This window comes from Denticeps clupeoides, chromosome 15 (assembly GCF_900700375.1).
Source record: "Denticeps clupeoides chromosome 15, fDenClu1.1, whole genome shotgun sequence".
NCBI lineage: Eukaryota > Metazoa > Chordata > Actinopteri > Clupeiformes > Denticipitidae > Denticeps > Denticeps clupeoides.
Window position 1 is genome coordinate 14973340 of NC_041721.1, and position 20687 is coordinate 14994026.

Genomic DNA, 20687 nt, shown 5'->3' on the forward strand with positions numbered 1-20687 from the left:
TGTTATACGGGCGAGCAGGAAAAAAAAGGGGCGCAGGTCGTCAGTAACACGCCAACGGCCACACGGAAGGTCAGTAACAGAGAAGCAAATCTATATACCTATACTCATCTGTATGATAACAGACTGTCAGAAGCCGCCCTAAGACCGCCTAAAACCCCCAAATTCACAAAATCATTAACGTTATTTCATCATTCTAAAACGTAATCGATTTATTAGCCACCATGCCAACACCTAGCTACATAGCTTAACAGGTAGAACATGTGCAAAAAATGTGTAATTATAGTTCTATCCAGCTAATTAGTGTTAAAGTTAAGAACTGAAGTTAAGCAAATTCTGCAACTTGTCTAAACTTTTCACTTAAAACCATTTTGACACTTGGAAAGGATTGTCTGGCATTGCTTTGTATAATGACAGAGTTTTTAAGTAAAATTATTGAATGAAAAAGGGTTGGTATTGATTTTTTTTTACCATGCCACACTCTTCTTTCAACACATTTGGATGTTTGTCATAAGTAAAATAATCTCAATCAGCCACATAACCATCATATGCAAGTGAAAGCTACTGTTGAAACAAACTTTCCGAGTTTGACTGTTTGTATTTCTGTCAGTCTCCGGAATACCTCCAAACGGCGAATCGCTGACATCACAGACAACAAAACCACCCGACTGACAAAGACTCACTTACGATGAAGATTCACCTCATGGCACCATTAGCCTTCTGACTGGGCAGGCGCCAGATCTAGGATACCTGTAAAAATAATTGCATCAACTACATTTTTATGTTACTTCAGTGTGTCCATTCGTAGTTTTTTAACCATGCAATGTTCTACAGGATCATGGGGGGGAGATCGGCCTTCTGCTGCATTCAGGGGAATTTGTGTTGGGTCTACAGGTCAGGGCTGTAGATGCAGATATCGCTGAGAGATACTACTAATGACATAAATAGTTAAACGAGCAGAAGATTTATCATACTAAGCATTCCCATGCTGAAAAGGCAGCTGTTTTGTGGCTGCTTTTATTAAAAAAAAAAAAAAGGCAACATCACCAAGAGCGCAGAATGGTGTAAAGAGACCGTGTGGTATGGACGGGGGGGGGGGTGTCATTTGTATAGGTAAACTCTAGCATCACACATAATGGACACAGTGTATATGGACTGTCACCTTTTAGTGAAAGACACAATGAGAGAGGTCACTGACGTATGAAAAGGTAAAGTCTAGGTCTTCTGACATGTCAGGGGCACTGGGCATATAAAAGCTACTGTGAGACTGCAGAACGAGACGGTGCAGATATATCCAACCCTGCCACCATGGGAAAGGTAGGAGTTTGTCCATCCTGTTTACAGGAAAACTATTGTTGTTGGCGTTAACTGTAGTTTTATTCATGCCACATGAATAGAAAGATTTTTTTTTGGGACGAAAAGGAACACTCCTTCCACTCTCGCTCATTAGCTTTAACAGGCCCGTTGAGGTATGGAAGCAGTGACGTTTATCGTCTGCAATGTCCCATGTGATGGCTGATTCAGTGGTTCAGGGAGGCACTCCCTGGAGACCTTGCCAGTGTGGCTGCCATGTTGAGCAACTCCGTAAGCAGCGCTCCACTCTGCGAGCCTTTAGATGTGAAGTCTCCTCGGGACTGTTCAACTCACTCAGATGGCACTGAGCCATGTAATAAACATGGAAGGAGTGTGACAGGGAGTCATGAGTCTTTCATGTGTTGTTTTTAATGCAACGTCGCTTGCAAGTCGTTGCTCAGAATGGACAGATCCTGTGTTTTTTTTTCTTTTTTTCAATACACTGTGTGTAGACACTGATCCAAGGTTGTTTGTTGGATAATGCGGATAGAGGGCAAACCGCCCCTTACGGTTTGTTCAGCTGTTAATGCAGCACACTTCAACACCACCGGTGCCTTGCTTTCAAGCGTCGTTGTCTATGCTCCCTGACAGATCGTTTTTTACGAAGGCCACAACTTCCAGGGGCGCCACTACGAGTGCAGCGGTGACTGCTATGACACCTTCAGGCACTTCAACTGCTGCAATTCCATCCGGGTGACCGGAGGTCACTGGGTGGCCTATGAGAAGCCCAATTTTATGGGCTACCAGTACATCCTTGGCCGTGGAGACTACCCTGACTTCCACAGCTGGATGGGCTTCAACAACTGCATCAGATCCTGTCAGATGTTCTCTCCAGTAAGTCAATCAAACTGATGGGCTGTGATGCCTCCTTAAACACTTCTTAAGAGTACATTGTCAATCTGGTGCACCTCTGATGCAATTTATAGATGACGCATAAAATTCAAAGCAAAGAAACTAGATAAGAATTCATCAGGAGATCTAGTCATTCCACTCCAAAGACTATTCTCTTCATTAGAATACTATTCATCTTTGATTTTTTGGCAGGAGTAAAAAAAGGCAGTCAGTCTGTCACAGAGGTTTGCCAAACGAAATGTCCTGAATTAAAAGAAATTACTCAATTATAGTTTTAGATAGACACAGTGGTGGAACCATGTTTTCTCTACTTTGTAGTACCGTGGCGCTTATAAAATGAAGATCTACAACCGGCCAGATATGGCCGGAAACATGATGGAGTGCACAGACGACTGCCCCAACGTTTACGACAGATTCCACTACCGTGACATCTACTCCTGCAATGTCATGGAGGGCTACTGGATCTTCTATGAACACCCCAACTACATGGGCCGACAGTACTTCCTACGCCCTGGCCAGTACAGGGCCTGTGGAGAGTGGGGATGCCACAACCCCATGATGGGCTCCTTTAGAAGAATGAGGTCTAACGTCTAAACTCTCTTCAATGTCTGTCTCCCTTAATAAAGAGAGGTTTTAAACACAACTTTCTTGTTTCTTTCCTGTATGAAACGCGCAGAGATTCTTACACTCATCTATATGGCTCTACAAATGCAGACTTCGCATCTCCCATTGTGTTCGGCCAAAGTGCCACTCTACAGTATTTTTTTCTACCATAGAAAAAAAGGCCAGACTGGGAGAAAAAGCACACACAAAGACCTATAGAGCTGGCCAGTCTATAGAGCGCTGCTTGCTGATGCAGCAGGGCTTTGTATGCCATCCACAATGCCCTGATCCCTCTCTGGCCTATAAAGAGGTCCCCTTCATCATAGAGCTTTGTCCAGTCCCAACTGTACACAGTCACGATGGGCAAGGTAAGCCAATCCGATTCAATGCACAAAGCGTTTAGTATGAAATATGCTGGGTTTTAAACATCGTAGCTGAGAAAATTGTCAAAAGTTTTATTCCACTCAATTATTATTCATGAGAACATAAAAAAGCATGAGAGCAGAAGAGCAGTCCATGATGCATAATTAATTGTTGATTAATTAATGACTTTAACAAATAATTAAAGCAAATAATGAAATAATTTATACACTGGGGTATTGTAATACTTGACTGCTTAGGAAATGGTGATGTTGATTGTGTTCAGTACACCAGTAAGTTCACTATTTTAAATAGACTAAGTTCATATTTGATTTAATTTGATTGTGTGAAGCATTATTGTCAAAATGCATCAGCATCTATTAAAAAGGTCTATTCTAAATGAGACGTATAGAAAAAATGAGAGTATAAAAATGATACTGTAATTTAAAATGCTTGGTCTGCTTTGTCTGCAGCAAATCTTAGAGAGTGGAATGCACCATGAAATATTATTTTAACATTTGCCAATACAGCAGTTTCAGACTACGTTAACACATGGGCTCCAGTGTTAAGTCGACTTTTCTTTTTTTACAGATAATCTTCTATGAAGACAGGAACTTCCAGGGTCGCCACTATGAGTGCAGCAGTGACTGTGCTGAGATGGTTTCCTTCTTCTCGCGCTGCAACTCCATTCGTGTGGATAGTGGCTGCTGGGTAGCCTATGAGAAGGCCAACTACTCTGGCTACCAGTACATGCTGCACAAGGGCGAGTACTCTGACTACCAGCACTGGGCCGGCTTTAACGACTGCATAAGATCCTGCCGCCTGGTTCCACCCGTGAGTCTGCTTCCCAGTCAGGGTCTCATTCCATTACAAAGTTTAATAACCTCAAACTACATAATTTGGTCTTATCAGGGCATTCTACATAAAAAAAGTTTTTGTATACAGAAACCATGATTTAACTTATTAACCAAACAGATATACATAATATACAGGTATGTACAAGTATACATATGAAGGTCTTCTTATTTCTGGACACTGCAGACCAGAGGGTCAGATCACTCTTGGTTTAAAAAAAAAAACCTATTAAATTACTCATATGTTTTTTATTTAAATAGTTCTGTTTTAGTTTTTCTATTTTATAGTGGATAGCAACACATTCTTTTGCCCCAAAGGCTGAAGCTCTGACTGTTGCCTATGCTTGGTGGCCTAGTAGCCTAGTGGGTAAAACACTCGCCTATGAACCAGAAGACTCAGGTTCAAATCCCACCTAATATCATTGTGTCCCTGAGCAGGACACTTAACCCTAAATTGCTCTAGGGGACTGTAAATACTAATGGTAAATCCTGTAAATACTGATGGTAAGTCACTCTGGATAAGGGCGACTGATAAATGCTGTAAATGTAAATGGTAAGGAAAAGGACCGTAATCAGAAGGTTGCTGGTTCGAATCCCATGTAAATGCCCACTGCTCACTGAGGGTGATGGGTTAAAAGCTGATTTTATTGTGTGTACAGCTTTCTGTGTTTCACAATGACAATCACTTCACTTTCACTTAAGTACACTGGGGAAACAGTGTTTGAAATGGCCTTTAAATCCACAGCCCCAAACTTTTGATATCTGCAATTGGAACACTTATTCAGAATCACATTCAAAAAACGTTGCAGACTGTTACGTTGTTAGAAGATATTGGTTTCTGTGTCCCAATTCGTTTCTAACATCCTTTCCCCCGGAATCAGTATCATGGAAACTACCGGATGAAGATCTTTGAGCGCTCGGACTTCACAGGCCAGGAGATGGAGTTCATGGAGGACTGCCCAGACCTGCGCGAGCGCTTCTCCAACATCTCCTCCGTCAACGTCATGGAGGGCTACTGGATCCTCCACGAGCACCCCAACTACCGGGGGCGGCAGTTCTTCTTACGTCCGGGCGAGTACCGGCGGTACAACGAATGGGGCAGTGGAGGCACCTCCTTCGGCTCTCTGAAGCGCATCACCGAGTTAAATTAACCCACCCAGGGCGTGAGGTGTTGCTCCAGACCCCTGAAAAGATTCTCCCCGACATCTGCGTCCGCGTGAATTTTATTGTGATATCCTTTGTGCTGGAGACATCTCACTGATGACCAGGTTTATGGGGCTGTTTCTTTAATCTTATTTATTATTTTAAACTGTTTGCTCTGGATCTGGCACCTTCTAGCTTCTATTCAACAAAAGAGCTCCATTCCCCTTTTGTGCTGATCGAGTAAACAGCTTGTTTTGTTTGTCGCCCCCTACCCTCTCCTTATCACAATGGAACAGAAAAGAAAAATAAAGTCAACTTTAAAACTTTATTCTGTCTTCATCTCAGTCGTAATTGAGACAAAATGAGTGGTGAAGCATGGCAGTTGTTGGTGACATAGGTGTGGTCTACTTGTCCCCTTTGAAAGAGGGGTCAGCAATGGGAGATGGTTTCTTCAGGGTCACAAGTGAATAAAAAATTACTGATATGACCTTTGGTCACCAGAACCCAAACTAAACACCAATGTCAGATTTTGGGGCAAGTAATGCAAGAAGATCTTTCTAAAAACTCATATTTCATATTGATTTCATTTTAAACCATCTTATATATTAATACAATAATAATTAAAACTTTGGATTGTTGTCACCCGTTAATGCTCAGAAAGTCTCATCGGTGACATGGTTCCCAGTGTTGTTGTCGGAAACGATACTTTATCTGCTTGCTCCATCAGATCCCAGAGTCCACAAAAAAAAAACGACTTACAGCCTGTAAATGTTCTCGACTGCAGCAGAACACCACCGGGTTCCGAAACCAGTCCTCCCTCGGCCTTCACATCACCCACTGACAAAAGACGAAGTCCGACTAGAAAAGAAACACGCTTGCTCTTTGAACCAAGTAGTTACGGAGCAACAAAAAAGGAGACTATCTGAGGACGGCCGTCCAGGAGTCTTTACAAGATCACATGGAGCATAGTGGGTGCTGGGGGCCCATGAAAGCAGCCCATATTAGACTCACATCAGAAGGCCGCGTTCTCAAAGAGGAAGAGTCAAAGTGGTCTACTGCCGACCTTGGGCGCGAACCTCTCTCAGAACAAAAATCCCACGCCGGGCCCGTGTCCCCGCTGCATTTTTCATGGGGCTGGGAATATCGAGAGCCCTTCCAGAAAAAAAAGATATCAATTATTGAAATTCTTAATTAGACACCCGTAATTGGCAAAGATACAAATGAATAAGTAACTTTAGAAGATGAATTATTGATCGGAGAGGAGGGTAAATAAAGAATTCTCCTGCCCGGCCCAGCATTTTGAGAGTCTCCGAAGATCAAGAAACACAAGAAATTTGAGCTTTGGCCTTGAGTAATGTTCAATTAAAGCCGAGTGGAGAACACAGGGCTTTGCCGGGGATGCTGGTCTTCTCCTTGAACGGTAGCCGGAGGCCGTCCGTGGTCAGGGGAACTTGATCGGGCCGAGATACGCGGAGGCTGTTTGCTTTTGACGAGTCAAAGTCCTGATGAGAGATTGCAGAGGTCTCCTTTGGTTTAGCCAAACTCCAGCAACTGCAGAACCGCACATCCATTACATCAAGGAGACGCGTGGGGATGGGTTCAATCGCGTCGGCCTAAAACGTGTGCAGCGTTACTCGCGGCGCCATTTTCACGTTTGCAGACGAAGCTCGGAACAAAGAGATAAGAGGAGTCTGTCTCACTGTACGGGCGGGACAACTTCGTGTCTTTTTGCAATTCCGTCAGAAATTAGCGCTTTCTTTCATTCGCTCGGCCTTGTTAAGGCAATTCCCCACTTCATCAATAACACAATTTTGCCTTTTTTTTTGCCCCCCTCCCCATATTGCCGCCTTTTATCTAAAATCATAGGCTGATTTAAGATCTTCCTCGCTGCTGCATGCAGAACAACAGGACTTAAGATCAGGGCTTTTTTCCCCCTCTCCCTCTCGGTCCCTTCATCTACAAATCCCCGTTTTTTTTTTTTGACGGCAGCTCATTGAGGGGGTAAACAGCGCATTTTGGAAAATGAAATGCAGTGCAGAAGTCAAAAGGCAGAGGTTCCTTTATACCGAGCCTCAGTTCTCGCTCGGCACGCTTCTCCAACCCTAATAGCTACATAATTAATCCTCTGTAGTATTGTGTTTGCTCTTCCATGGCCCACTTACTGTACTCCAAGGCATTTTGCCCACTGAAGATCAGTGAGTTTTCCTCCAGATACTGTCAAGAAATACAGACAAATTAATGTTATCTTACAAAAAAATGGCCCTCGCAAAAAGAGCTGCAGCTCTTTGAAAGCCAACGTGGAGTCTATCACTATTATGTTTCCTTCGTCTGTTCGAGACAAAAGAGAATTTTTTCTCTTTCTTTTTCCTGTCTATCCCCCTTCTCAAATCCATGACACGTTCCCAGACAGTGTAGGAGTGTTACTTCAGTCCTACTCACAAATTACTCTTGGACTGAACTAGAACAATTTGCAACTTTAGAACAAACTTATGATTAAAAAACAAATTAAAGAACAAAAAAAAAAAAAAAAAAAAAAAAAACATTTTATTGTGAGAATACAGCCCCCCCAAATCAATTTAATTTAGAAAAAGTGTACTGTACACTCAAGAGGAATACAAAAAAATCAGATAAATACTGAAAATGTCTGGAGAGTAACTGTTTTGTAAGCAAGAACATAGGGCCGATATTTTTATGATTGTGGACATTTAAAAAATCAGTTTGGATATTGTATGAATCATGATGCAGCCTTACAAAAAATTCTTGCGTAATTAACAATTCACACAATTGTACCAGTTATATGACCTATATTAATCAGCTCTGATAAAAGTTTTTTTTTAATGTGATACATTTAAGTTTTTGATGTATTGAAATGATCTAAAAACACTGTAATATTTAATATTGGTATGTGACAATATTGCCCAGCCCCAGAGGCAAGCATATATAATGAAAATAGCAGAATTGTTTTTTAGACCAAGGTAAAATCAAAATGACAATGTTTAATTTAATTCATATAATTACTGAGCATGAATGCTAAGATAAGAGTGCTGAAGATATTAAAAAAACAAAAAACATTGGTAGTAAAGATTTTATCTGGGTGCTTACAGAGCACATTTAGAATGTCCACAGGCCAAAATAAATACACTGCATACCAATAACAGAAAATGTTGGTACTGCCAGGACTGTTACCAAAGGTCGAAAGGTCCATTTTCGTCAGAGACCATTGAAATGAAATGCACCGCAGAGAAATGACGTTTCTCTGGACAACTAGCAAGGCTTTTGAGAGGATAAAGTCAATTAATGCAAATCATGATGGGAAATTTCTGAGTCTGCTGAGGAAATGTGTGTTGGAGAGTCCAGGTCCTCTTTACAAAACAAACTCGGAAGTGTTTGTTTCAGGTTGAAACTCGCTTGGTCTTCTTTGGGAATGTTGGTTTTATCTCATCGCTGTGGCTCTAGTTCGACGTTCTCTGGCTAGGGATCGTGTGGGAGACGGGCAGATTCTCGTGCAGGTACTTCATGCTGCCCTGCTCCGAAAAGTCAGCCACCGCGTGGCCGTCTCCACGCAAGACCCACTTCGTGGTTAGAAGGCCCTCCAGTCCGACGGGCCCACGGGCGTGGATGCGTGCCGTGCTGATGCCCACCTCAGCCCCTGTGACAGGATACAGAAAAGTGGGAAGGAAGTGAAGGACGGCACAATATTCTCTCTCAAATAGTCCAATTATAATTTTCACAGAGGTCATTACAGTATGCTAATGTTGGTAATCACTAACACTGCTAATTGCCATAGAATTCAAAGCTATAAGTGAATCACAAGGAATCATGCATACCAAGTCCAAAACGGTAGCCATCAGCAAAACGAGAGCTGGCGTTCCAAAAGACGCAAGCACTGTCCAGCTGCTGGAGGAAGTGCTCAGCAGTCTCCTCTGCATACACACACACACACACACACACACACACACACACACACACACAGAAAATATAAATCGTTGTGACACAACATGACCACAAGGTGGCAGGATTGGCCCATAACTTAATAGTACAAGGGGCTCTTAAAAACTGCAGAGTAAATTATCTACAGCAAATTAAAATGATAGGAAATTATATTATATTATAGTTCTGGATCTACAAGACCTTTCAGAATAATTCTAGGCGTGAGAACCATAACTGACATTTCGCCAACTTTACAGGAAAGCAAAAACCCCAAAAAATATTGAATCCAACTTTTTTTTTATATATAACCACATTTCTTTAAAACATGGATGACCGTGTTTACTACATTTTAAAAAGTGTTCAATGTTAAGTCATTGTGATTTTCTTAAAAACTCCAATAATTAAAAATGTATCAATCACCAGTAAAAAAAAAAAAAAAGATGATCATCTGAATTGTAGTTTATATCAAAATTTCCCTCAAATTCCAGACTTTAACTGGAATTAAATGCATTAGTGCTTCCTCACCGTTCTCTGTGACTATGACGTCGGTGTGAGAGCTGCCGTATTTGTGGATGTGGTCGATGGCGTCCTGCAGGCTGTCCACCACCTCGATGCAGCACTCCAGGTCTCCGTACTCTGTTCGCAGAGACTTGACCTCCGACGGGCTGAAGGTCAGGTAAGAGGCAAACCGAGGGCCAGCATGGATCTTCACCTGAACACCAAATCCAAATTTTGGGTTACCCAAATTAAATATTTTCACTAAAAACAGGGGAGGCTTACATTAAGGCATGATTAAGTAAGAAATTCTCAGTATCAGAAGGCATATCAGAATAAAAAGGTAAGCCCCAATTTATATTTAAATTGCACAAATCTGTTCCAATTCCTATTAAAGAATAAACAGACAATTCTATACAGTTCTCTATTAAACCTCTTACTCTCTCTGTCCTCAGCATGTCAATGATCTGGTCAAAGAGGGGGGTCCTCAGGATGTCCCTGTGGATCAGCAACGTTTCCATGGCGTTGCACGCAGCAGGATAGTCACACTTCGAGTCTCTAACTGGAGGAGGAGATTCCAGTTGCATTAGCTTCAGGCTGATTCAGAAATTGACCAAATAACACTCAAAATGATGCTAAATTAAGAATCCACAAAACAAACTACTGCCAATACACAAATTCAAACAAAAATACTAAAACAATAACTTCATCTTTTAAAATCATGCATGCTCACCTATCTTAATAACTTTGTCAATGCTGCCGTCAATATCAATGTAGACATGGCAGATGCCCTCGCTGTGTCCCAGCACTGGGATGCCCCGTGCGGCACGCTGGATGTCCCGCACCAGCTGAGACGATCCCCGCGGGATGATCAGGTCGATCATCTTCTCCAGACGGCACAGGTCCTCCACGTCCTCACGTGTGCTGACCTGTAACCCACGATTACAAAAAAAAAAAAAAAAAAAAAACCCTGAATTAGACTAATAAGAATTTATTAAGTCAGTAAATGTGAAAAAAACAAATAAATTCACCAGCTGAATGGCATCTTTCACACCGTGCAGGGACAGGGCCTCCTGGGCGAGCTCGTGCAGGATGTGGTTGGTGTTTGCTGCTTCTTTACCCCCTTTCAGCAGCAGCGCATTGCCACTGGCTATGGCCAGAGCAGAGACCTGTGTGGATGAACCAACGTTCTGCTGTTAGACAGGTCAGCTTTTCACATGGTCAGTTTTCATCATGTGTATTCGTGACCTGAGGCAGGCAGTCGGGTCGTGATTCAAAGATGACAAGCAGGACCCCAATTGGAACGGTAATCTGCTCGAGTTCCAGGTTGTTGGCGACGCGGGTCCTGCGCAGGACACGGCCCACGCTGTCTAGAGATGACACCGCGATCTGCCGCAGTCCAATGGCCAGGCTGTTCAGCTTGGCGGATGACAGGCTCAGGCGCTTCAGCATGGATGGAGATAAACGCCCTGTAACAGCGAACACAAAGATGCTGTGTGGAAATTGGAAAGTTTACAGAAGGTCTAGATTGCAGGTGCACTATATAACAGAATAAAATGGTTCTAGAAATATGGTATTTTGAAATGACCAAAGAAACAACTGCACAATTTTTTTGTCCTTCAGCCAGAATAATCACTGTTTGTCTGATTGCTTCACATATAGACTAGTATTACTGCGTGTTATGTTTACTAATACATCTGTATGCACAGTGATTTTTTTTTGGTATTTATCGAACAAATAAACTAATAAATAGCTGCAGCAGTTCCATGAATACAAACAAACGTTCCTTAAAAACTGATATTAATTCACCTTAGATCTTCATGCACAATTATGGCAGAAGCAGTTTCGATAATATAATGATGAGAATGCAAGACCTGCAGTGACCGCTAACTCCATGTCCTTCTTGTTGGCAGCCAAGATGTCCTCTTTCCTCTCAGTCAGGAGGTCTGCTAGGCTGCAAATGATTTCACTCCTCTGTAAAAAAAAAAAAAAAAGTTGGATTCAAATTGAAAAGCTAAAAATTAAGTATTTCCAGATCCTCGTATGAAAGTGAAGTGATTGTCATTGTGAAACACTGCAGCACAGCACACGGTGACACAACGAAATATGTCCTCTGTATTTAACCATGACAGGCGCCCGGGGATTCGAATCCGGATTCAAACCGGCAACCTTCTGATTATGGGGCCGCTTCCTTAACCGCTAATCCACCACTGCCCCATATCCTCCTGTGTCATTAAACTCATGAGGGGCTTCACACTAAGTTCATAGGACATACTTTTCAGCTGCTGAGTGGTGAATAATTAAAAGATTCTAAAATCTACCAGACATGCAGCTGGAATACTTCTACTAAAAATGTATTTGGCCTGTATCACTATATTCAGTGATATGAATGTTCATACTATGATAACAGTACTTTTATCAATGTACAGTGGAGTCCTAATCTAACCCAGATAAGATTACGTCTGGAACTGGACAGGTAGCTGCTTACCTGGTCAGGATGTAAGGACGCCAGGGTCCTTCCCGCAGCTCGTGCCATCTCCGTCTGTTGCTCCACCGTAGGTCCTACAGATTCAGCAACCGAAGGAAACCGTGCTTAAAGCCAGGTTAGATCAAGCAGGTGTGAGGTAGTACGAAGAAAGACAGAAACCCACCGGCTGGTTTCACCTCCGAGAAGAAGGTGCCCACTTTCTTCCCCTCCACGATGTCAGTGATGACATGGCCGGTGACTTTGGGGTGTGTGCCGTTGGCAATGACCACAGAGGTACCTCCCTGCAGCGCCCATAGAGCTGATTTCACCTGGTGGCGTAAGAGACGTAGCATTACACCATATTGTATAAAGTGTTTGAAACAGGGTTCCTACACATTTTAACAAAAGAATTTCAATGATTTTTCAATTACTCTAAGGCAAATTTTCATGACAATTTGTTCTCTGAAATTTCTGTGCAAATGTAGAAAAAAAATATTGTTAAACTAAACCCTGAAAAGCTTGAGAATAATCAACAGTTCAGTGATTCAGTGGTCCTCATCAGGCTCCGGCATAGATCATCCGATGCAATTTATATGATGTTTAAAAGGACACAAGCTGCTGTGGAGGTGCTGGAATATGGAAGCAGCGCACGTGGTACCATGTGATGTAGTTCACTACTAAAAAAGCTAAGATCCTACAGACCTGCGCAAGTTTTAAACGTTGTAGTTGTTAACATAGAAAAAAAAAAGTTTTGCATGCAGTCTAATGGGAACCATGTACACTGATATGAAAGTGAAAGTGAAGTGATTGTCATTGTGAAACACTGCAGCACAGCACGCGGTGACACAACGAAATGTGTCCTCCGCTTTTAACCATCACCCTTGGTGAGCAGTGGGCATCCGGGGAGCAGTGTGTGAGGACGGTGCTTTGCTCAGTGGCACATTGGCGGATTGGGATTTGGCTCAGGCAACCTTCTGACTATGGGGCCACTTCCTTAACTGTATTTAGTGTTTCCAAACTTTTCAAGACCTGGAAAAAATATATACGTTACCTTAGCTTCCATACCCCCAATGCCCACTCTCGACTTGGTCCCATAAGTGATGGAATGCTGGTCACCAGGATAGAACGTGTCTAGGAGTTTAGCATCATCTGAACCAGGTGGTCTGTCATATAATCCTTGAAACGGGGCATAAACCATAAATCAGTGGAGTAGAAATGTGAAAGTCTTTTGTGTGTCAAAAACCATTACAAAAAATACATAATAATGTGTTATGAACCAGAAAGTTCACAACCAAGGCAGCCCAGTCAGGCTGCCCACCACAACCTGCTAAACCTCCTGACGGACCCCCTGAGATGGGACAACCCTGGTTGCTATTAAGTGTATTCCAGCTGCTTTTGGTGTCTGCATAGAACATGTACCTTCTACGTCGGAAAGAGCGATGAGCAGGTCAGCTCTCATTTCCACAGCCAGGCGAGCAGCCAGACTATCGTTGTCCTTGATACTGATGACCTGAAAAGAGGACAGAGCCACGTGAGACACAAGACGTGGTTCGAGTTCGGCACGACCGCTGCAAAATTTCCATCGGCCTCGCTAATCCAAGGCAGACGTCATGAATTTTGTATTTGTGCAAGGCTATTTACCGATGAGCAGACATTGTAGGGGTTAGTGATTGCAAGCAGAAAAATGGATTAGTATCTGCGAACTTTAGACCATAAGGAGAATTTAATGGTGATTACCAACAGGTCAACAGTCAACAGGCTGTTGTGCATGCCGTTTCGGTTGTGAAATAGCCAAAGCAAGCAGTTCATGTTGTAATCACTTGTTAGTAATGGTTTTAACAAAATTAGAAGCTTGAAAGCTGCTACCACCTCTGCCTCCCAGCATGCACTTCATCTAAGCCCCTCCAGTTCCTTAGGAGGAAGAGGGGGGGGGGAGACAGCCCCACGAACCCTCACTCTTTTCTATACCCACGTTTACCCCCTGCAAGTCACTGTTGGGCTCCGGAGGTGGCACCACGGCGTCGTTGGTGTTGATGATGGGCACAATGTTCATACGCAACAGCTCGTGCAGGGTGCTGTTCAGGTTCCGCCTCTTCTGGTCGTCATGGAAGTCCAGGTTTGTCACTAGGATCTGGGGGGACGGAGGTGAAAGGGATCATCCCGTGTTCTTAACCTTGCGAAAATGAGGCTAATTCAGAGCTGGATCCACGAATGAGGGCACCTGTGCAGTGCAGGTGCTGTACTGGGTGAACATGGCCTCGTAAAGAGCCATCAGGCCGCTCTGCCCGGCTGCCGCACACGCACGGGCTTCCAACACTGGGAGCGACTGGAACAGATAAAACACAGCCAGCGGCCCTTCAACATCTCCACAAATCCAGAGCTACCAAGAAAAGTTCACCCCTGAACATGGCAAGCATGCTCAACGATGACCACCCTCGAAACATTACGAATAAGAACAATGACAAAGGACACCAGCATCGTGATACCTACCAAAAGCGGTTTATCTTTTTACTATGACATCTGGATATACTTAAAAGTAACTGTGCAAGTAATGACATTTTCCCATAAAGTGTTGCACGGGATATTTAAGTAGTCGTCACCATGTCCTTTAGCTGGTTCTGTCCCGAGTGAAGGGCTTGACGGACGCTCTGAGAAAGCAGTATCTCGTGCCTCAACCTCTGCTTTCCGAACGCCACAGCCCCACTGGTCACGATCATCATCTCCCTGCCCTGGTTCTGAAGCATGGCCACCTTCGCAAATGAAAGTGGCCAGTCAGTGGTCTCGCTTACGCAAAAAAAAAAAAACCCAGCTCAGCGCTTCAAACACCTCACCTGCTCGACGATGGAGGCCAGTCTTCCCAGCGCCAGGCCACACTCATCGCCGCGGGTAACCACGGCACTACCCAGCTTGACCACGATCCTCTTGGCCTGACGCAGTTCGCCGCGGTGGGCGAAAGACTTACCGTGGGCCCGTGCAAGCGGCACTGTAAGAAAAGGCACGTTACTCCAGTACCGCACAGCAGCCAATCGGAATGGTGGGGCGGCAGAGGGATCTGGATGGTGGACAGATGGAAGGGACAGCAGCCAATGAGCCAGTGCCATGCAGAAAAAAAAACAATGGGTGTGAAAAAAAGTGAGCGTGAATGCTGGTGCACGAGGCGGGAGGAGGGGCGTATGTTAAAGGCGCTAGACAGCTACAGCAAGCAAACAAGCCGGGAGGCACATCGTTCCAGACGCTCAGGTGTACATAGCCCCGGTGCAAAATACTGGCCGGAGAGAGTTAAATGCGGTGTTAAATGCGGTGTTAAATGCGAAATCAAGTCGGTAATAATGTAGGAAAACTTTCTAGTGAAACCCTGACCCCTATTTTAAGAGTTAAAATTGCTCAGAAACCTTTTTTTTTTTTTTTTTGTCAAATTGTACCTTTAAGAAAACATACTTTACCATTTACTTTGATACAGTCTCACACAAGTAAATGGAATCATTCGTGTCATGTTTGTGCCATGCTACTTCTGTTCGCTCTTTTTACTGTGCCCCAAAAGCGGCCTCATCGCACTTGTACGGAGAAAATAAAGGCCTCGTGCATCTTGCTGTTCCTACTTACTGGCAGCACAAGGACTGATAACGGGGTAACGTTTGGTAGTATTTCTCCCCATTTCAGCAGCACTGACGTATGACTGGTTACCCTAAAATAAGTCACGAAACACCATATTAGCCTAAATCTATATACGTGAAATGAAAAAAATCATTTTTAGATGATGCGCTACAACAAGAGGTTTCATTTGCCGTTTGAAACGACCTACATGTAAAAGCCACGAGCTTTTGTGAACTAAGGGCGGACATGAGAACACGGGACACTGTACAGGCAGTAAAGCTGCCGCCTCAGCAGGCCTGCCGGCAAAGCCGCGCGCTGACGGCACAGATCTGCATGGGGATATGTGCTGGATATGTGCTTGAATGGGGATATTTGCTGGATATGTGCTTGAATGGGGATATGTGCTGGTGTCTACAGCGGCTGAAAGGGAAGAGCAAGCTGGTGGCGAAGACGGACAGGCTCCGGGAAGCGCAGCTCCGTGAAGGATCGCCATTTGGAAAAACCGGAGAAACGTAATTCAGTCCAGCAATTGAAGTTGCAATGTCAACGCACTCACACTTGGCTTGTGATGCAGCTCTTGAGAAGGTTTTTTGAGTCCATGGGCTGAGTGCAGAGCACTGAGAAAGCCTCTGCAGGAGCGTCATGGCCACGGTCAAAGACGCAAAAACCTGAAAGAGTAAAAAAAAAAAAAAAATGTAAAGTGGCAACACTGCGTACAGCGACAAGCCTTGGGTCGCGGATGTGTTGTCAGACGTAATGCATTTTAAACTCTTTACTACAATGTGCGCGGCGCGACATAAACATCGAGCTGACCCTTGCCCTCTTATCCTATTGAACGGTCGAGCAAGATAGTCATGTTCAATACTGGGAGGAAAGAAAAGAAAAAAAAAGTTTCAAATAAGACTGTCAACACAGCTGGTCTCAGTTAAAAACACACAAACACACACACACACACACACACACAGTCAGGAGGAATCCCAGGCGGAGGCTCCGCCCACGTCTGGCCCAGAAAGCGGCTGATGAAACTCGGATACGTGGACATGTGCCTGGTGATGCTCTCTCCACCAGCACGGCATGTAAAACTAACGACGTTCACACCTCCGACAGAGAAAAGATCACATTACACCAATCTTTCGGGTTGGCATCTTAGCCACTTTGCTATGAAAAATATTAACGATACGGTAAGAGCGTTAATAATAATAATAATAATAATAACAACAATAGTAATACATAATAATACATGAGAAATAAAAGCATGCGAAACAACTAAGCTACATAGTATTCGTAGAGAATGTTAATCTGTGCATTTCACTTAGTAGAGAGGAACATGGCTAAAAGTCACCAAGAACCGATGTCTAGCACTTACTATTTTGACTACAAGCATGGCCAATAGCATGCAAATAGTCAATCATTTTATTACTTTACTGTTGGTTAAATGTAAGGCTGCATGATTGGGCGTCCACAGAAGGAATTCCACAGAACTAGCATGGTAATATTTGTAATTACGCGAATCCAGGCCGGAAACGTTGACGTTGCTGTGGCTAAAACTTACTGTCACATTTGACTCACCTCCTCTGCTTGACGCTGATGAAAGCCGCCTGCTCAGCTCCCTGAAAAATCCAGCGTTTCCCCCTGCAGACAGTCACTACCCTGGAACTTGTGGCGGGCAGCGTACGCTACGTGTATTCTCGGTTCACGTTACGCAGACGCATCGTAGAGTTCGCGCCATCAGACCACACGCAGTGCGCAAGCTCCGTAACTACGTTCGAATTTGACGTAATTCCTTAAGGCCTGTTCCTAAGGTTGTTGCCAGGTCCGCTTATATAAAGCAAGATTTATGTTTCAACATTTTGAGTTTGTGTCTTTTATATTGTTCGTAAATTAGTTCAATAAAATAATAGATTTTACATAACATATATAATTTAGTTTTTTTTCTCCAGAAGTCTGGCAGCAGCGCAATTAAAAAAAAAGATATGGCAACATCTTAGAGTTTTGAAAACACATGTGAACACATGTTCGTAATGACATGAGTTTTGGGCACGGAAGTTCTTTTAGATGTTCTGAATCTTTAGAATCAGTTCACTAAAAGATTTGTTCTAAAGATTAGCTCAACGATTCTCCAAACCATTCAGACTTGTGTGTTGTGGCTGTGTTCCTTTGACAAACAGCTTTGTAAATAATGATGTTTTAAGTGTCCTTGGTATGCTATTTAACTGGTCTACTTGCCAAACTGTGAGTGATCTGCTCACTGAACATATACCCAGCACGGCATTTTTTTTGGCGCTTCCCTGACATCATGATTGCATCCATTTTCTATTGCCCGTTTACGGGGAGTAAGGGCGCCCTCTTTTCCAAGGTGAGCCTGCTGCTTCGGGGAGCGGCAGGAGATTCACCAGCACACATTTCATTCATACGTTCATAATATTGTCAATCCAAGATCATTATGTCACATTGAATAATTCCTGGGTTGTGAGAAATCACAGAAAAAATACAAACCAAATCTGCCCACTAAAGTGTCTATTAATTTACCATATGATCCTTGGGTTGGATGATGGGTGTTGATCCTGGAGTTGATCTTCAGGTACGCTGATGGGAGATGGACAAGAAGAGCACAAAGCCCTATATATGCTTACCTGGTTAAATTCAGTATGGTTTTGGCAACATGTTTTACAATATGATATGTTAAAAAATAATTCTTAATATGTTTTATATTGGGGGGGGGGGGGGGGGGGGGGGGGGGGGGGGGTAGAGGGGGTGTTCACCCAAGGCGCCAAACAGGCCAGGACACGCAAAATGAGAGTTTAGCATTTTCTCGGAACGTCGCCGGTTCGAATTCCAACTCGCCAAGGTGCCACTGAGCAAAGCACCGTCCCCACACACTGCTCACCAAGGGTGATGGTTCTCTTCACTTTAAAAAGTATCCTTTGATGAAGTTGCAGTGTACCATGTGGCCACAAGGTGTCGACATTGACCCCCTCCGTTCTCGGTATAGTATCCCTCCACGCATGACCAGAAACAGTTTACATTTTACATTTACAGAATTTACCAGACGCCCTTATCCAGCGCGACGTACAGTCTGTAGTTACAGGGACAGTCCCCCTGGAGACACTCAGGGTTAAGTGTCTTGCTCAGGGACACAATGGTAGTAAGTGGGATTTGAACCTGGGTCTTCAGGTGACTGTGTTACCCACTAGGCCACTACCATCCCAACAGTTCTGCATTGACTGTCCAGGGTGAACCGAGCAATTCACGCTCAGTGCATATTTTTAACGTAACATTGATGAAATTAGTAGGATATCATTAGTAGGATATCATTGGATTGCTGGAAGAGGTGAGAGACTATGTGTAGTACAAGTGCTACGTTTATTTTCTCTTGAGCCATAAAAAGCAGAAATTATTTTACTCTGAGGGTCATAAGAACAGAACCCTTACAGATTAACCCCCCAACATCACATATGGAAATTAAAAACATTGAAAGGGACCCCCTCTGGGTAATTAGATATGCATTTTCATACATGGATTTGACTATTGAAATAAAAATTTTACTTTGTTTTTGCATTTGAACTTTTTTTGTGCTAGAAGTTCCGATTTGTTAATAATTTTTCCAACGTGGGTCATCATGACTTCACAAGGATGCTTCTCTCTCCACTTCTCCTTCTGTGCAAACTGCTGTTCATCGTGCCACTCCATAGTGTGAGTGGAATGGCAGGAATCTGATGTTGTTCTAAAAGCCACGAGCATGTTTGTGTGTGTGTGTGTGTACGCATGAGTGTGTGTTGGTGTTTGCACATGGTGAAGGGGGGCGTGAATAATCGATGATTTAAAACACACAACACACAGCCCCTCCGTATGGCAGGAAGAGCTGCGTTCATCAGCAGGAGTGTGACGTGTCACGATCCACAGCAACTTTTTGCTTGAAATTTAATTTGGGATCTTCATGATTTATCGTGCCTTCTTCTGGCTGTCGCATAATGATTCACAATTACTAATTACATTTGTAATTGTCTCAGCAAGAACTTACAAATTCAGGGATTTTATAACCAATAAACAAGCCAGAAAAAGTCCTGTAAATGCTAATTAAAATCCCTGGTTGCTTTAAAATGCAGCACAGACCTCTTAGTGAAGTGACCTTATTTAATGAATGATCAGACCTTTTGTGTATTTGTCGTTGGGGATTGCAGCAGTGGTATGTTAGCAGTATGATATGTCTTGGGGTTAAAATCTTTCACTTAGGGTATGACACCATTAGACCACGACTTCTACTTTGTGTCAGTGGAAATTGCATAACTCATAACTTCCCTCTAGCTTAAGGGACAACGGTTGGGACAGGGATTTGGTGACCATGGAGGACACTTCGACCGTGGGCAGGATTTGCAAACAACCGTTTTTATTCAATGTCAGACATCTAGGGACATGCAGCTGCGAAAACATCCCTTTTTTTTTACATTTAAACGCCCTTACGTAATCAACATTTCACTCTGTTTCAGCTCCAGCTGAACGGTAGATCCTGTTTTCTGAGACACTTGAAAGGCCATTTTTACTTTTTGTACATTTTGCTGTTAATCTATTTAAAAATTCAGATTTACGTGATCGTTTAACTTGCGGTAAACACATTTGCGTGGAAGGAGATTAAAAAAAAAGTTTGTAACGCTGCCCTGGCTGGTGCTCACGAGGTCTCCATGAGTTAGATGAGTGTGGAATGTGCGCTTCCTAAACGGCATGCCATGTTTCACACAACACCTCCGAAACCGTGACACACGCTCAAGCCCTTGAAAGTTAAGGGTGATGTCCAAGACCTGCACAGATGGGAGACATCTGACCGTCCGGCCTCACCTGCTGCCGTTTAGGTCCCAGACTTCGCTTGGAAACGTTTAAGTGAGAGAGGAGTGGTTACGGGACAAAGTAACAGCCAGTAAATTCCCGTTTTAAACAACAGATCTTTCGCACATGGAGTGGTTAGTCTGAAAGCCATTTAAGCGAGAGGAAAGGGTCTCAGATGGGAACAAGATGCGGGGCCTGTTGTTTATGTGTTCCTGGTC

The 20687-nt window shown here is 43.5% G+C and overlaps 3 protein-coding genes across 4 annotated transcripts; 2 read left to right on the forward strand and 1 right to left on the reverse strand.

The window, feature by feature from the left end:
• Positions 1–1290: 1290 nt before the first annotated feature.
• On the forward strand, positions 1291–2796 carry crygmxl2 (crystallin, gamma MX, like 2). The gene is made up of 3 exons (XM_028955019.1): positions 1291–1314; positions 1942–2184; positions 2521–2796. The coding sequence occupies exons 1-3, from the start codon at positions 1306–1308 to the stop codon at positions 2794–2796; spliced, it is 528 nt and encodes a 175-aa protein (XP_028810852.1). The 5' UTR covers positions 1291–1305.
• Positions 2797–3065: 269 nt separating this feature from the next.
• Positions 3066–5490, forward strand: crygmx (crystallin, gamma MX). Its single transcript, XM_028954808.1, has 3 exons — positions 3066–3173; positions 3757–3999; positions 4901–5490. The coding sequence occupies exons 1-3, from the start codon at positions 3165–3167 to the stop codon at positions 5168–5170; spliced, it is 522 nt and encodes a 173-aa protein (XP_028810641.1). The 5' UTR covers positions 3066–3164; the 3' UTR covers positions 5171–5490.
• Positions 5491–8138: 2648 nt separating this feature from the next.
• aldh18a1 (aldehyde dehydrogenase 18 family, member A1) lies at positions 8139–17332 on the reverse strand. 2 transcript variants are annotated; one of them, XM_028954641.1, is made up of 18 exons: positions 17218–17332; positions 16205–16316; positions 14886–15037; positions 14655–14804; positions 14276–14380; positions 14033–14185; positions 13474–13564; positions 13106–13230; positions 12239–12383; positions 12076–12149; positions 11462–11561; positions 10836–11056; positions 10619–10756; positions 10321–10516; positions 10028–10149; positions 9618–9804; positions 8990–9085; positions 8139–8811 (listed from the first exon to the last, which is right to left on the reverse strand). In XM_028954641.1, the coding sequence occupies exons 2-18, from the start codon at positions 16290–16292 to the stop codon at positions 8615–8617; spliced, it is 2340 nt and encodes a 779-aa protein (XP_028810474.1). In that variant the 5' UTR covers positions 16293–16316; positions 17218–17332; the 3' UTR covers positions 8139–8614. The 2 variants fall into 2 exon arrangements, with proteins under 2 accessions (XP_028810474.1, XP_028810473.1); XM_028954640.1 differs by having other exon boundaries at positions 14027–14185.
• Between the last annotated feature and the right edge of the window lie 3355 nt (positions 17333–20687).

Excerpts from the sequence above, each read along its gene's own strand:
- crygmx (XM_028954808.1), top strand. Across the intron at positions 4,000-4,900 it reads CCTGCCGCCTGGTTCCACCC|TATCATGGAAACTACCGGAT; the intron begins GTGAGTCTGCTT and ends CCCCGGAATCAG.
- aldh18a1 (XM_028954640.1), bottom strand. The coding sequence starts at position 16,292 with ATGACGCTCCTGCAGAGGCTTTCTCAGTGCTCTGCACTCAGCCCATGG. Across the intron at positions 13,231-13,473 it reads CGCTCTTTCCGACGTAGAAG|GATTATATGACAGACCACCT; the intron begins GTACATGTTCTA and ends CCCCGTTTCAAG. Across the intron at positions 11,562-12,075 it reads CGTCCTTACATCCTGACCAG|AGGAGTGAAATCATTTGCAG; the intron begins GTAAGCAGCTAC and ends TTTTTTTTACAG.
- crygmxl2 (XM_028955019.1), top strand. Across the intron at positions 2,185-2,520 it reads CCTGTCAGATGTTCTCTCCA|TACCGTGGCGCTTATAAAAT; the intron begins GTAAGTCAATCA and ends TCTACTTTGTAG.